Genomic DNA, 16,749 nt, shown 5'->3' with positions numbered 1-16,749 from the left:
GTAAACGGGGAAAGAGAGAGATGGGGAAAGAGACAGACTGAGCACATTACTTGCCAATTTAGTAAAATCTGTGTGGAATATCTGAGGTGTTGAAATATATGTTGTGAAATGCTTCTATTAGCTTAGTTTTTGCCTTTTAATAATTACATTTCTGTCTATTTGTTTTGTGTTTTTTGTGTGCAGAATAAATTTTCGTTAATACATTCTATTTTGTTAACAACAGTAATTAACCCGGGCAAAGCCGGGTAGTGCAGCTAGTCATGCTATAAAATGTAGAACAATAATTTCCTTTAAACCAATAATCCACAATAATGTTATTTACATATTCTTTTTCAAGGTATCGTTTTTTCTAATGGTGAAAACTGGAAAGTAATGAGACGATTTACTATATCAACTTTGAGAGACTTTGGGATGGGGAAGAAATCCATCGAAGATCGGATAAATGAAGAATGTGACTCTCTAGTACAGATAATTAAATCATATGGAGGTAAGGCGATGCATGGACAGGGAGCAGATTTGTTTTATACTGAGATTGGCTGACTGGAATATGCAGCAACTGTAGAAAAAGATATGGCCGCACATCCCAAAATCATACTTTGTCCTAAAGCCGTTAAGTAAAAATTAAATACGTGAACATGAGGTTATTGGTGTAACATTCTGATCAGACCTTCTGAAGCTACTGTACCGCCCCGCGGCCTCGGCTGTGGCCGCCGAGCCGCTCGGGTCCATGCTCGCGTTCTACAGGTGGTGGATCGAGCCTCTCACGGACCCGGGGGTCACATCGCTCTGCATGGGTGTTTGGCGCTACGCACGGGGGATGCGGATGCGGATATTTGGTTTTGGGATGATTGTTCGTGAAGCCACCCACGAGTTGTGGTGATTGTGGACACCACCGCTGCGGTGAAGGTAGGGGATGTTGGTCCCGGGGCCCGGTTGGCGAGGGCCGGGGTGCAGGACGCAGTGTTGCGGTGCAGCGCTGTGCGGTGCCTGAGGGTACTGGTGTACTCACTCTGATACAAGACCCTGGAGGCGTTGGTAAACCAAACGGGTGATGAACGGAACCCGCAGCCGGCTGCAGCTTTTCCTGTTATGTTGGTAATGTCTGCCTTTCTCCTGCACCTGTGTATGTAACTTGACCACTGTGCCTGGGCACTGGTAGTCTGCTCCCCGACGAATAAGTGGCGTAGGAGCCCGTTTGCCGGAAGACGCTGACCCTTTGGTTATCTGGCCTTTGGCGGTGGCTCCTATCCGGACGGGTTGGGCTCTTGTCTTCAATCGGGACTTAGGTGGGAATAAACCCCTGAGGTCCAGACTGCAATCAGTTGATTTGACTATGGTGGTGGCTTATAGCCTAGTTCGGGGTCTGAGTACCCTGCCTGGTGCTCCGGTATCCAGTTGGCTCCCCAGTTCGGTTCCGGCGGGCCACTACCCTGTCCCGGTCCCTTACGGTTCCACCGGTCAGATTTCCGGTCTCCTGCAGGCGCCCACTACCGTCTGCCTGCCTGACTGATCAGGGGTCCTAGGCTCCAACCCAGCCCCACGCAGAACTGTACTCCTCTCACTCCTCTCTCCTTACTCAATCTCGATCTATCTGCTTGTGTTTTTCTGCCTCAGGCCAGCAGACTCCTCGGAGGGCGTGTCTATCCGCCTGACTACGCCCACCTGGTGTGCCTATCTGACTCTGAGGGAGGCAATCAGGTCTTTGGTTGACTGATGGTACCTTACTAGGGTGGGGGTGTATGTGGTGTGTGTAGTGACCTGTGACCCCTGGGTGTCCAGGGCGTCACACTACTGCCACGTCACGGCGAACCTCTGCGTGGGTCCCTACTCTGGCACGTTAGAGGTGCGGTGCCGTGCCCCAACCATCTCCCACGTGGCAATGCACCAGCAGGGCTGGTGACCTGGTGCTTCACAACACCATGCTGCAAGGCAGAGCCCCCATGGCTCCAGGCCCCACTGACATAAAACCACCACAACATTGGCCGCCACACAGCACCAGCACACTGTGGAAGGAGCTGTACACTCCCTTTCCTCAACCTCTCAGTGTGTGAACTAAGAGCAGAAAAGACAGAACCTCTCTTTACAGTCTCCTGCTAATTAAAAATGCCTGTGCCAAATGGGAAATGGGAGGAGTGCTGGTTTTTTACTTGAATCAGTGTGCTAGTGCTGTAAGGTGGCCATTGTTGTGGTGGTTTTGTGTCAGTGAGGCCTGGAGCCATGGGGATTCTGCCTTGCAGCATGGGTGTTGTGAGGCACCAGGTCACTTGCCCTTCTAGTGCATTGCCGCTGCGACGGGGGTTGGCGCACGGTGCCGCACCTTCAAGGCATACATTAGGGACCCACTTAGAGGTTCGCCGTGACATGGCAGTGGCTTCACACAGTCTGATCAGAATGTTAAATCAAGAACCTCATGTTCAGGTATATTATTTTTGCCTAGCAGCTTTACATCAAAGTGTGACTTTGGGATGTGCGATTCATCTCTTTCTACAGTTGTTGCATATTGGCTAACTGGAATGATGCAGTACCTGTGTAATCCTCTGAAAGGGATGTCTAGACTATATGTCCACTGCTAGATGTCAGTGGCGCGGGCGGGGAGGGAGCCGCTGCTGCGCTCTCGCTAGCGCTCGGGTCCGGCGCTGCTGCGATGGCTCGAGCGGTGAGCCGGATCCGGGGACTCGAGCGGCACTCCTCGCCCGTGAGTGGGTGATGGTTTGGGTTTGGGGATTTAGTCCGTGACGCCACCCATGGGTTGTGGTGAAGGTGGGCACCACCGCTACTGGCGTCGGGGATCCCGGGAGCGATGGCAGGGAGCAGCTGGGATATTGTTTTCCCCCTCCGTGGGTAGGGGTTGGTGGTCCCGGGGCCCGGTGATGTGACGAGGAGGCAGGGTTGGCAAGGTGCAGGGTCACTTGGACTGCGCAGCGCGGTGTCGGATGGCACGGTAGTACTCACTCAGCCACAAATGGATGCAAAGTCTCTGGTAAAACAAACGGCTGGATGGACGGGTCCCGCAGCCGGCTGCTGTGGTTTCTCCCGGACGGGTGGTGGTGGCTGCCTTTCCCTGCACCTTTTGTGTATGTTCGGTCCTGATGGCTTCCCACCGGTAACCCACTCCCCAGCGTGTATACGTGCCGGAGGAGCCCTTTTGCCCGCAGGCTCTGGCCCTGGGAACCCTAGCTGTGGTGGTAGCTGTATTTCCCTTTTGTTGGTTGGACGGTTGCCTTCAGTCGGGTCTTGGCTGTTAGGAAACCCCTGGGGTTCCGGACACTAACGGATTTGACCTATTTAACGGCGACTCCAAGCCTGGTCGGGGTCCGCAGGCCCTGCCGGTTTGTGCTGGCTTCACTTTGCTCCCCGGTTCGGTACCCGGTCCTACGGTTCCGCGTTGATCTGCCTCTCCTGCAGACGGCCACCACCGTCTGCCAACCTTGCTCTCAGTGCCTGGGCCACACACCCAGACACCAGCAGTAGCTCCTCTCACTTTCACTGCTCAACACTATCTGCCTACTGCTTCCTGCCTTCAGGACTGTGATCTCCTCAGTGGGTGGGGCCAACCGCCTGGCTCCACCCCACCTGGTGTGGACATCAGCCCCTGGAGGGAGGCAACAAGGGTTTTGTGTTTGGCCCGGATGTGCCTATCTCGGGGTGGGGGTGTCGTGTTGTAGTCCCTGTGACGACCTGGCTAGTCCAGGGCGCCACATCAGTGTTAAATAGAAACCATCATCCATTTGTGGCCTCCACACTATATAATATATAAAGCTGAATCTGTGTGTGTGTGTGTGTGTGTGTGTGTGTTACTGTGTGTGTGTGTGTGTGTGTGTGTGTATGTCCAAGATTGGCATCCGCACCGTCGCAGCTACAGCAACAAAATTTTGCACACTCACACTTCTGGACCCCGAGAGCGTCATAGGCTATGTTTTGAGGGGAAGTTTTAACCCCGTTTTTTGAGAACACCCCTGACTTTTTTGTAAATATTTAATTATATATTTTTATGAGACCACACTGACTATATGACCCTGTGATATAATGTACAGTAGTTAATATGCCGCTAGTAAAACAGTGTAAATTCGGTGTCCTCTAAATAATTCCACACACAGCTATTAATGTCTAAACTGCTGGCAACAAAAGTAAGTACACTTCTAAGTGAAAATGTCCAAATTGTGCCCAAAATTCTTTTCCATCCTCCATGAGGACATCTCGGAGCTGGTGGATTTTAGAGACCTTGTGCTCCTCCACCTTCCGCTTGAGAATGCCCCAGAGCCTCTCAATAGGGTTTAGGTGCACAGACATGCTTGGCCAGTCCAACACCTTTACCCTCAGTTCCTTTAGCAAGGCAGCAGTCATATTGGAGGTGTGTTTGAGGTCGTTATAATGATGGACTACTGCCCTGTGGCCTAAAAGGAGGGGATCATGCCCTGCTTCAGTATGTCACACTATATTTTGGCATTCATGGTTCCCTCAATGAACTGTAGCAGTCTACAGCCAGCAGCACTCCTGCAGCCCCAAACCTTGACACTCCTACCACCATGCCTCACTGTAGGCAGCACACACTTGTCTTTGTACTCCTCACCTGATTGCCACCACACACGCTTAACACAATCTGAACCAAATAAGTTTATTTTGGTCTCATCAGACTACAGAAAATGGTTTAAAAAATCTATGCCCTCAGTCTGCTTGACTTCAGTAAACTATCTTGAGGGCTTTCTTGTTTGTGCCTCACCTTTAGAAGAGGCTTCTGTACCATCCCGTGCTCGGCGGCAGCCGAGCCGCTCGGATCCGGACCTTCAATGGGTGGCTCGAGGGTCTCCGGACCCGGGGTCCTGCGGTCACTCCAATCAAAAAGGGGGTTTGTGGTTTGGGGACGTAGTTGTACGGACAGAGCCGTATTAAGTTTGTGATGCCACCTACGGGATGTGGTGATGGTGGACACCACCGCTGCAGTTACAGGGCACCCGGGGGACATGGTATGCAGCAAGTTGTTAACCCCTCCGTGGGCAGGGTTGGTGGCCCCGGGACCTGTTGGGGGTTGGTTTGGCGGTGCAGGGAGATGGGCGGCCGGAGGGCACTGATGTACTCATGATTAGTAAACACACAAGTCTATGGTAAACCAAGGTGATGGTAGTCGGTGCCCATAGCCGGCTGCAGTCTGGCCACCCACCCGGTTGGTGGTCTCTGCCTTTCTCCTTCATCTGTTTGTGATGTTGGACTACCTGCGCTTGCAGCTTCAGGAGTCCGCTCCCGGCTCTAAAAATAAGAGATTTCGGTAAAAGGTGCTCCATTTGTTGGCATGAAAGATGACATTTTTTTTGTTGAGGGTAATGTATGATTTTACAACCCATTATTTCTTCCAGGAAAACCATTTGAAAATACTACCATACTTAACACAGCTGTGGCCAATGTCATCATCTCCATATTACTTGGCCATCGATATGATTACGGAGATCCTACCATCCTTAAGCTTATGAGTTTAATCAATGAAAACTTCAAACTCTTGGGAAGTCCAATGGTCATGGTAAGTTCTTAATTAGCAAGACGAGATTCACGCTATGATTTGCCATGATAGTCATCAAAAGTGAAAATAAACCAACTTTGGTGATATTGGGCCTCAGCACCAGAGTCATATGTACAAGTCCTTTAGCCACAGACTATAAGGAAAAGTGGTACCCATATCCACTTGAACAAACTGTGGTATTATGTAATGTATTGCACTGTTTGAAAAGTGTTTTTATCTGTTTGGTGATTTTCATGCACATGTTCAGGTTAAAGCACCACTCATCTTTTTTCCAGCATTGGAGTGGCACTCTAACCAGTTTCCTACTCCACACTGATGAGGGGCAAATACCCCGAAACAGCTGACTGTGGATGGATACCATGTTTGGCATAGGTGGTCTCCTTGACTGGAGACTGCCCTTCCCGTGGTTGTTTCTTCCCGGTAAAAGACCTGGCTAGTTTCCTGCCAGCGTTGAGAAACATGTGATGGTATCTCCGCAGGCTTTCTTGTTTTGTACTGGTATGTGACCTCCGGCTCGCTCCATGAAACACTGGAACTATCAGCAGGTTACAAATCGCTGAAGAATGACCAGAGTGAGGCTGAAAAATGATAAAGCCATCCGAGGGTGAATATATATCAGGGGTCAGGGAACTTACATTTAAAAGGGTGGTTCATTGATATCCATTATTGGCCACAACAATATTATGTTGAGAAACAAGGTTTCTCTCAAATACCTTGTGTTGCCAACAATGTTGTGTTGCCTGTGAGAGGCGCTATTGTGGACCGCTCTTCCCCATCGCCTGACTCCCAGGAATCCGTGACCTCAGGGATCCGATGATGTCACGTCAACTTCCTGTTCATCTGACATTACCATGGCCAGCCCCAGTCTCCGTGAGTCACTGGGCTGTGCGCGGAGTCTCCTATTCTGCTGTTGCTTATGCTTAGGTCACTTTCACAAGTCAGTGAAAAACACACACTGATGTGTTGAAGGTGCATATAACCTTCTGTGTGCCGTGATTTTGACACACGTGTTCTCCATGTGCTATCCATGATAACACACGGAGGGCAGAAACTTTATACTCTGCTGTCCATGCTACTGCTGACCCTGGTGCTGATGTCTCCAGCGCTGCTGCTTCTGGGTCCATGGTGCAGTGAATATTCATGAGCATAATTAGCGGGCCTGGAAGCAACTGACATCACCCCCCGCAGACAGGTGAGTATAGAAATTAATTTTATTTCACAGACACGTGTTTTCTCTTGTACATGTCACACGGGTCACATCACTGTGTGGTCCGTGTGACATCAGTGATGCCTGAGAAAAATGCACTTGTCTCCGTGCGAAACACATTGATACGCGTGTGTGCCGCATGTACACACGGTCTGTGATAAAGTACTGATGTGTGCGCAGACCCACTGATTTTAATGGTTCTGCGTATGTCCGTGATTCTGGTTCCGGGTGTGTGCACATAATGTCTTTTTCAGGCAGATTTTGCTATGAAACCCACATGAAAAAGCACTACCTAAATGCTCAAAAGAATGAACAAATTAATTTCTATATAATAATCACTGGTTGTTGTTATGTTCAATCCTTAAGGGTGGCTTTACACGTTGCGACATCGCTAGCCGATGCTAGCGATGGCGAGCGTGATAGCACCCGCCCCTATCGTTATGCCGATATGTGAAGATCGCTGCCGTAGCGAACATTATCGCTACGGCAGCATCACACGTACTTACCTGCTCGGCGACGTCGCGGTGTCACAGCGACGTCACTAAGCGGCCACCCAATCATAGCGGAGGGGCGGAGATGAGGGGGACGAACATCCCGCCTACCTTCTTCCTTCCTGGCGTGTGGCAGGTAAGGAGAGGTTCCTCGTTCCTGTGGCGTCACACGTAGCGATGTGTGCTGCCGCAGGGACGAGGATCAACTTCGCCCAAGCGACAGCAGCGATAATTGGGAGAGGACCCCCATGTCAACGAGGAGCGATTTTGGACGTTTTTGCAATGATCCAAAATCGCTCCTAGGAGTCACACACAACGAGATCGCTACAGGGGCCGGATGTGCGTCACAAAATCCGTGATCCCAACGAGATCGCTGTAGCAATCTCGTAGCGTGTAAAGCCCGCTTAAGAGTGAAAATATTAAAAAAATTTAAAAAAATATTAAATATGAAAATAAAAAAGCTCCTGCATTTCCTGAAGCGCCTCCTGCTTCAAAAACTCAGCAGCTTTTCTCTCCTGAGAAAGATGTATGTATATATCCTTAAGCCTTCGGCGTGCCTCACATGGATAGAAAGGCAAGACAAGTGAGGGGTGTATAAGGTTTTATTTTTTAAAAAAATTCCATCCCAGGCCTCCAACTATTGAAGTTTTGGCATCGATAATTTCGATGCAAATCTTATTTTGCGGTCAACATTGAGCGAGTCTACTGGTTTCGAACATCTGGAGATTTGCTCTGCAGACAAAATAGCTGAGTGTTTAATACCAAAATGTTTTACCATTTGAAGGATGCAGATAACCAACCCAATTTACAGCTTTTGCTCAAGAATTTGCTTCTCGTAGATCAACAGCAAAATTTACAAATTTTTCAAAGTTGTTTTGTCCAGCCTTACATTCTATTTCCATTATGGAATGTGTGGTGAATGTGTCGCGGGCGAAGGAGGGGACGCCGCGCTCTCCCACTGCTGCTCGGGTCCGGCTGCCGCGGCTGCTGCGGCCTGCTGCTGCTCGGTGGCTCGAGCGATGAGCCGGATCCTGGGGACTCTAGCGGCGCTCCTCGCCCATGAGTGAAAGGGGGTTGTTGGGTGTGGGGATTGTTTATTGTCCGTGACGCCACCCACGGTTGTGGTGATTTGTTGGCACCACCGCTGCTCTGTATGGGGGATCCCGGGAAGGATGGTATGGAGCAGCGAGTTGTTGTGTTGCCCCTACGTGGGTAGGGGTTGGTGATCCCGGGGCCCAGTGATGAGATGGGAGATGCAGGGCTGGTGGGCGCAGGGACGCGGGGGCAGCGCTGTGCCTTGCAGCACTGTGGTACTCACTCAGCCTGAGACGTTGACACAGTTTTTCGGTAAACCACACGGCTGGAAAGACGGTTCCCACGGACGGCTGCACTTGCTCTCCCAGTAGGTAACGGTGATGTCCCTTTGACCTGCACCTAGTGTTTCTATGTTGGTAGCGATGGGTTCCCACCGGTAACCCACTCCCCGGCTTGGATATGGGCCGGAGGAGCCCTACTTTGCCCGCAGGCGCTGGCCCTGAGAAACTGGTGCCCTGGCGGTGGCGGTGTCTCTCCTCAATGGTTGGACTGTTGCCTTCAGTCGGGACTTGGTTGTTGGGGGATCGACGTCCCCTTCACTGACGGATTCGGCAAATTATGGCGACTCCTAGCCTTGCCGGGGTCCGAGAGGCCCCTGCCCTGGTGCTGACTGTCCTTCGTATACTGCTCCAGACCCCTGGGCCACTACCCGTCCGTGGTCCTTCCAGCAACCTCCGAGCAGTCCCCCTCCAGACGATCACCGCTGTTGCTGACCTTGCTGACACTGTCCTGCACTTAGCCGGACCGACTTCAGGCCTTTCTACTCTCACTTTTACTCTTTTCTTCTTTGCTCCACTACTACTTCACTTTCACTTAGCTGTTTACTCCTTCCTCACTCTAGCTCTTCCCTGAGCTGACTGCTTGTTCTCCCCGCCTCCAGAGCTGTGTACTCCTCGGTGGGCGGACGCAACCGCCTGGCCCACCCCCTGGTGTGAACATCAGCCCCTGGAGGAAGGCAACAAGGATTTTAGTAGCCTTGGTGTTCCTAACTGGGATGTAGGGTGTGGTGGTGTGATGACCTGTGACCCCTGGCTTGCCCAGGGCGTCACAAATGTAAAGCTTGTTATTGTTAGTGATGCCCAATGGGACGTGTCATGTGTTGCGCCCTTTCCTTCATCACTTTGTGCACTTAAATGCTTGGGTACACTAAAGGCCGCTTTACACGCTGCGACATCGCCAGTGATGTCGCTAGTAATCGCACTCGCCCCGCAAATCGCTGCCCGTGGCAAACCATATCGCTAGTATGTGTGGCGCCCCTGAGGCTTCCGTCGCCACAGGTCATTGCACCCCATCAGCGGTGTGATGCCCCATTCTGGGTGAGGAAGGGAGTGAACACCGGTCCCCTGGTAAATCCACACTACACCCATTGCTAGGAACACACTGGGACCAGGGATAGTGGCAGAAACCCTCCCATGCTGCATGCTGAGAGGGGCCGTAAGACCCATCCCTGCTCCCATAGGGTGGTAGCTTAGCAACTGGGGAGGTGGGAGGAGCCACCAGAGAGCAGATAGAGAAAGGAAGGTCAAGTTAGTTTCAGTTTACCTCAGAGAGTGAGAGAGTGAGGAGCCAGCATGTAGCTGTGAAAGAGAAAGGAGCTCTGTGAGCTCAGAGTGTCCACACAGAGAAAGCAACAGAAGTCTGAGAGAGAGTGCGGAAGGAGGAAGAGGTCTGCTGGAGGCAGGCAAGGAGGAGAAGTAGAAAGAGAGCTCCAAGTCAGTCAGGAGCTGAGAAGAGGAAAGAGACGCTTCCTGGTGAAGATCCTGGGACTCAGAGGGTCCAGGTGACACCAAGCAGAGAACAGAAGGAATCCCAGGGCCATGGGTAGCTGTAGAGCTGCGGTGGCCTGTTCCACAGGAACATCGGTGGAGGGATCAAGCTGCAGCAGGGGACGGTCCCTAGAAACCGGAGGAGTGCAAAATCATCTCCAAACAGTAAAAACCGAGGCCCAGGGAATGTTGTAAACTCCCCGGGCCACAGCCCACAGCAGAACTTCTAGAAAAGGGGTAATCAGCCGACAGGTGACCCCCCAGCCTTGAGGCTATTGTGGAGGCCGAGCCAGGTTTATCCTACAAAGGCAAGGTTTAAGGAGAGAGCTGAAGACAGAGACACTTAAGAGAAGGGTACCGGGTTTCGCTCCAAGAATCACCCAGAAATGGCGGAGGTCCCTGACAGTGGTCCCAGCAGTCCAAGGGTTCCTGCCGGCCTTGACAAGAACTGTGAGTAAAGAACTTGAAACTGCACCCTTGGAGTTGCCTCTGTTATTTCATCTGCATAGACACTTACAAGCACCAACTGTGCCCCGGGGCATTGCTCCACCTGTGGGGAATAGTACCACCATTGCTGTCATATCATCCCCCGGAGGCCTCATACAGCAGCGGCGGCTTATTAGCCGCATACCACAGGTGGCGTCACGAACACAAACTTTAATTGAAGCCACATATTTTACTGACACCCACCAGGGCCACGGAGCCGGGCCCAGCCACCACTGACTACCACCGGACTAGTCTGGCCCGGCACCGGGTGTCCCACAGCCCTGGGGTGGGCGAGTCAATTTTGGCGTCACGAACAGGATTTCGTGCCCGGTCCCACCGGGTACTGTGCGCCTGCAGAAACTGTGCTTAAAAGACTGTGTCATTGTGAAAACCGCCGCCATTACAGCTTGCAAAGCGTGGGAAAAAGGGGGGCGTGCCAGAAGAAAGGGCGCGAAGAGAAGCCCCGCCCCCTTAGTCTTGTCCAAAAAGAGCGCGAAGCGGTGCCCGCCATGGAAGGCGGAGGAAGAAGAAATGGCGACTAGAAAAGCTGGCCGGCTGGCAGGAAGAGTCTAAATGCCAGACCAGCAGAGAAAGAATGGCTCCTGTAAGCGGAGGCCAGGAGGAGCTCACCTGGATCAGGCCTGTGACTGCCGCTTAGCTGAAGGCTGAGGTCGGGAGGATGGCTGACCGGATGAAGGAGCGGGAAGTTACTAGCCTGCAGCTGAGCAACATCAAAAGTCTGCTACTAGAAGAAGCGACGAGTCTGCTGCTGGGAGATCGTGCAGAAGGAGACGCAGAGAGTATGGCGTCCACACGCAGCGATCCAGAGCTAGACTCCGCTGACTGGTGGAGCTGGGAGATGGACCAGTGGTGTGAAGGGCTGCAGGCGAAGGTGATGCAGCAGATCCGACAAGCGACGCGCGGAGCAGCGACCGCCAGAACACCGGAGATGCTACTGAGGGGTGAGTCATTTAATACCCCTGCCGGTGCGAGTGCCCCAACCCCCGCTGCTATGCCCGCGGTCCCTGGAAGGATGCCCGGCACGGCGACGCCGATCCGGGCCGCAGCCACACCAGGTGCAGCCCGCCAAGATTTCACCGCCGGAGCGACGCCCATCCACACCGCAGCAGCGACGCCCAGCCCGGCCCGTCCAGCTCAGGCCCCAGCAGCGATACCCCGTTCGGCCAAGCAAGATCCCGCCGCAGCAGCGACGTTAATCCGCGCCGCAGGAGTGACGCTGAACCAGGCCGCAGCCACGCCAGGTGCGGCCCATCAAGAACCGGTCACAGCAGCGACTCCAATCCAGGCCGCCGCCATGCCAGGCGTGGCCCGCCAAGACAAGGAGGCAGCCCCAGAAGAGTCAGAGTGGCGCCGCCACTCTCAAGCCAGCAGCCCCCTGCAAGCAAGCAGTCCGCCACAGGAACGCCGAGCTGTGAGTGCTAGAAGCCCCATTCCTGCCCAGGCCGCAGCGGTCCACAGTAGGTCAGTGGCCAGCACCCAGACAATGATCTCATCGGCCTACCTGTTGCCCGGGGCAATGCCGGAGTGGGACCCCCGCATCTATCCTCGTGAGTGAAAAGGAAAAGAAGATGCTGAACTGTATATAGCCCCTGTCTGCCCCTCATTCTTTGTGAAGATGTCCCTTTTGTGCTGCCCCGTGTACTTTTTGAAGAAGTCACCCCCCATGTTTATATGTACCGGGCCACGGCACTGGAATGTGGTCCCCGGTGTATGTGAATGTATAAATGTGTCCTGTGTAACCAGGCCACTGGACTTAGTGGCTGGTTTAGTTTTTGCACTTCTGTTGATTGAAAAAGAAACGAACTGCCAGGCTACTGGACTTGTTGTAGCCAAGAAATGTAAATAGTTGCACCCGTTGTGCCCCCTACCAGAATTATGGGGGATGTGCCCAAACTGTGCAATAGACTGAAAGTGCACACTTAGATGTTTCTTTATAAGAAGTTTGCAACGTTCAAGTACCTATGCCTCCCATAACGGGAAGAAATGTTTTATTGTTTTATGTTATGCATAACAAAAATGTTTCTGCAGTTTCTCCCACATGTTTTGTTGTCTTTTCAGCCCGAGGACGTGCTGGGATTCGCTGTGGGGGAGTGTGGCGCCCCTGAGGCTTCCGTCGCCACAGGTCATTGCACCCCATCAGCGGTGTGATGCCCCATTCTGGGTGAGGAAGGGAGTGAACACCGGTCCCCTGGTAAATCCACACTACACCCATTGCTAGGAACACACTGGGACCAGGGATAGTGGCAGAAACCCTCTCATGCTGCATGCTGAGAGGGGCCGTAAGACCCATCCCTGCTCCCATAGGGTGGTAGCTTAGCAACTGGGGAGGTGGGAGGAGCCACCAGAGAGCAGATTGAGAAAGGAAGGTCAAGTTAGTTTCAGTTTACCTCAGAGAGTGAGAGAGTGAGGAGCCAGCATGTAGCTGTGAAAGAGAAAGGAGCTCTGTGAGCTCAGAGTGTCCACACAGAGAAAGCAACAGAAGTCTGAGAGAGAGTGCGGAAAGAGGAAGAGTTCTGCAGGAGAAAGGCAAGGAGGAGAAGTAGAAAGAGAGCTCCAAGTCAGTCAGGAGCTGAGAAGAGGAAAGAGACGCTTCCTGGTGAAGATCCTGGGACTCAGAGGGTCCAGGTGACACCAAGCAGAGAACAGAAGGAATCCCAGGGCCACGGGTAGCTGTAGAGCTGCGGTGGCCTGTTCCACAGGAACATCGGTGGAAGGATCAAGCTGCAGCAGGGGACGGTCCCTAGAAACCGGAGGAGTGCAAAATCATCTCCAAACAGTAAAAACCGAGGCCCAGGGAATGTTGTAAACTCCCCGGGCCACAGCCCACAGCAGAACTTCTAGAAAAGGGGTAATCAGCCGACAGGTGACCCCCCAGCCTTGAGGCTGTTGTGGAGGCCGAGCCAGGTTTATCCTACAAAGGCAAGGTTTAAGGAGACAGCTGAAGACAGAGACACTTAAGAGAAGGGTACCGGGTTTCGCTCCAAGAATCACCCAGAAACGGCGGAGGTCCCTGACAGTGGTCCCAGCAGTCCAAGGGTTCCTGCCGGCCTTGACAAGAACTGTGAGTAAAGAACTTGAAACTGCACCCTTGGAGTTGCCTCTGTTATTTCATCTGCATAGACACTTACAAGCACCAACTGTGCCCCGGGGCATTGCTCCACCTGTGGGGAATAGTACCACCATTGCTGCCATATCATCCCCCGGAGGCCTCATACAGCAGCGGCGGCTTATTAGCCGCATACCACAGGTGGCGTCACGAACACAAACTTTAATTGAAGCCACATATTTTACTGACACCCACCAGGGCCACGGAGCCGGGCCCAGCCACCACTGACTACCACCGGACTAGTCCAGCCCGGCACCGGGTGTCCCACAGCCCTGGGGTGGGCGAGTCATATGCGTCACACGCACATACTTTCCTAACGTTGTCGCTGTGGCGGCGGAACATTCTCTTTAACGGGGCGGTTCGTGTGGCATTACAGCGACGTTACACGGCAGGCGTCCAATAGAAGCGGAAGTGTGTCGCCCTGGGCAAGCCAGGGGACACAGATAACAACACCACTACACCCCACACTCCAGGTAGGCACATCTGCTAACCAGAAATCCTTGTTGCCTCCCTCCAGGAGTCTGTGATGCACACCAGGGGGTGGGCCAGGCGGTTGGCTCCGCCCACCAAGGAGCTCACAACTCTGGAGGCAGGAAGTAACCAGGCAGAAAGCCCGGGAAGGGCAAGAGTGCAGATAGCTCAGGGGAGAGCTGGAGAGAGGAGTTCTGTCAAGGAGGAGGAAGTGGAAGGAGTGAGGAGTAGCCCAGGCAGGGGCTAGAGTAAACAACAAGAAGTGAAAGCGAAGGAAAGGAAAGTGGAACAGGAGGAAAGCAAGAAGTGGTGACAGAGCAGAGAGAAGGAGAAGCCTGAGAGCCCAGCTGTGTGTAGGGCTAGAACAGCAAGGTCAGCGACGGCGGTGACTGTCCGGAGTGGGACAGTTCGGAAGTTCCTGGAAGGACCCCGTTGGCTGTGTGCCCGGTGGTCTGGAGCAGTGTTCCGAAGGACAGTCAGCACCAGGGCAGGGGCCTCTCGGACCCCGGCAAGGCTAGGAGTCGCCCAATTTGCCGAATCCGTCAGCGAAGGGGACGCAGATCCCCCAGCAACAAAGTCCCGATTGACGGCAACAGCCCGACCATTAACGGGGAGACACCGCCACCGCCAAGGCACCAGTTTCCCCAGGGCCAGCGCCTGCGGGCAAAGTGTAGAGCTCCTCCGGCCCAGATTGCAGTCGGGGAGCGGGTAACCGGAGGGAATCCACCGATACCATCAGTCAAACAGGTGCAAGGAAGAGAGACGTCACCGTCACCTACCGGGAGTGCAGGTGCAACCGTCTGTGGGACCGTCCTACCAGCCGTTGGTTTACCGTACAAACTGTGTCCGTGTCAGGCTGAGTGAGTACCATAGTGCCGCAAGGCACAGCGCTGCCCCCGCGTCCCTGCGCCCTCCAGGCCCTACACCTTGCATCTCTTCACCGGGCCCCGGGATCACCAACCCCTACCCACGGAGGGGCAACACAACACCTGGCTGCTCCCATCACCATCCCCGGGACCCCCACACTGAGCAGCGGTGGTGCCATCACCACAACCGTGGGTGGCGTCACGAACTATAATCCCAACAAACACCCCCCCCTTTTCACTCACGGGCGAGGAGTGTCGCTCGAGACACCCCGGGATCCGGCCCGCAGCTCGAGCCACCAGGAGCAACTGCCGGACCCGAGCAGAAGGGGTGAGCGCGGTGTGCTGACACCCTCCTCCCCGCCCGCGACAACTTGGCGTCACGAACAGGATCTTACCGCTCTGCCGTCAGGTAGAGGTGCGCCTTGTGACCGCCGGAGATATCCGGCAGAAAAATTTCAGAAGCCGCCATCTTTGGCGCGAAAAGTTCCCGCTCGAGCGTCTTCTCGAGCAGTAGAAGCGCGAAGGCCAAAACCCCGCCCCGAGAGAGGAGGGGCCGGAAAGAGCTAAGGGGGACGAGATGGCGGCTGGACGCATGTAAGTGTGGCGTCGCAACAAACACACTGGGACTCCCCCGGTCCGTTGACCCTAATGGAAAATGTCCGCTACGCCTAGTCCGGCAGAGACTACCGAGCCGGTGTCCGGAACAGCGGCATGGCTAAGGGCCCGGGCGGCGGGGATCTGCCGCCACTATCGGAGTCAGATTGACGGGTTGATGGAGCAGTGGGCCGCGGAGGTGGAGGCGCTAGTTGCTGTGGCCCGAGTGTATGGAGTGGAGGCTGTGATGGAGGAGCTGGAGAATGACCCACGCCCCTGTGTCCCCGAGGGACCGGTCGCTGCGGCTGAGGGGCCCGGCCTGCCCCTGGCTCCTGTGTTACCTCCGTCCTACGCACTCGCGTGCTGCACCGCACCTGGCCCATCGGGTGTGCCTCCCTCTGTGACTGCGGCAGGGGAAGAAGATAGCGACTCTGGGCCTGACACTGCGCCTGTGTCGGAAGAAGAGGAGGAGGTCGTTGCCCTGACCGGCATGGAGGCCACTTATATTCCCCGAACCGGAGGCAACGGGTATCGGGCGGCCCTTCCGCGCCGTGCTTGCCATGCACTGGAGGGGCTGGTGGCCGTGTCCTTCCGCCCCGAGCCGGGTGAGGAGGACGAAAACACCTAGTAGGGCAGCGGATGCCCATTGCACCGTCCCCCGTTGGGACCACCACTGAGTTATTTGTTTGATGTTTGAAAGTTCTGCAATGATGAAAGATGATTACCCGAGTTTGTTACCTGATTTGCTGCAGTGATTTGCAACCGGCAGGAGCCGGCACCGTTGTCCCCGTGGGGACCGTTTAAAGTTTAAAAATGCATGGGAACTAGCCATGGACAAGCCCGTGAACTCTGCAGGGCAACCACAAACGTTAGTGGCTTGTAAATGTGTTGGGTACCGTTACCGTTTCCGCAGGCCGCCTCCGGAGAGGCAGGTTGGAGGGAGGGCCCTGAGCAGAGCAGGCCAGGGCCCAGCCACCAAAGGGACCGGTGGCTACCCTCTGGAGGGAAGGACAGATCCCGCTCGGGTGACTTGTGCTGGACTGTGGGTCAAGGGGTGCTGCCTGGGTTTTAGGGGAAGCATCAGGGCCAGGTTGCTTGGGTGGGAGAGAGCGGAAACCGTGACCGTACACCGTT

At 54.1% G+C, this 16,749-nt stretch overlaps 1 protein-coding gene across 1 annotated transcript in view; it reads left to right on the top strand.

Moving 5' to 3' along the window:
- The window catches only part of LOC142297001 (cytochrome P450 2K4-like), a 90,239-nt gene that overhangs the window by 37,600 nt on the left and 35,890 nt on the right, over positions 1-16,749 (top strand). Inside the window, exons 4-5 of the mRNA XM_075341208.1 lie at positions 338-487; positions 5,352-5,512. Of these exons, the coding sequence (XP_075197323.1) occupies positions 338-487; positions 5,352-5,512 (311 nt within the window). The remainder of the gene's footprint in view (positions 1-337; positions 488-5,351; positions 5,513-16,749) is intronic.

This window comes from Anomaloglossus baeobatrachus, chromosome 3 (assembly GCF_048569485.1).
Source record: "Anomaloglossus baeobatrachus isolate aAnoBae1 chromosome 3, aAnoBae1.hap1, whole genome shotgun sequence".
Classification (NCBI taxonomy): domain Eukaryota; kingdom Metazoa; phylum Chordata; class Amphibia; order Anura; family Aromobatidae; genus Anomaloglossus; species Anomaloglossus baeobatrachus.
This window is presented reverse-complemented; position numbering and strand designations above follow the sequence as displayed.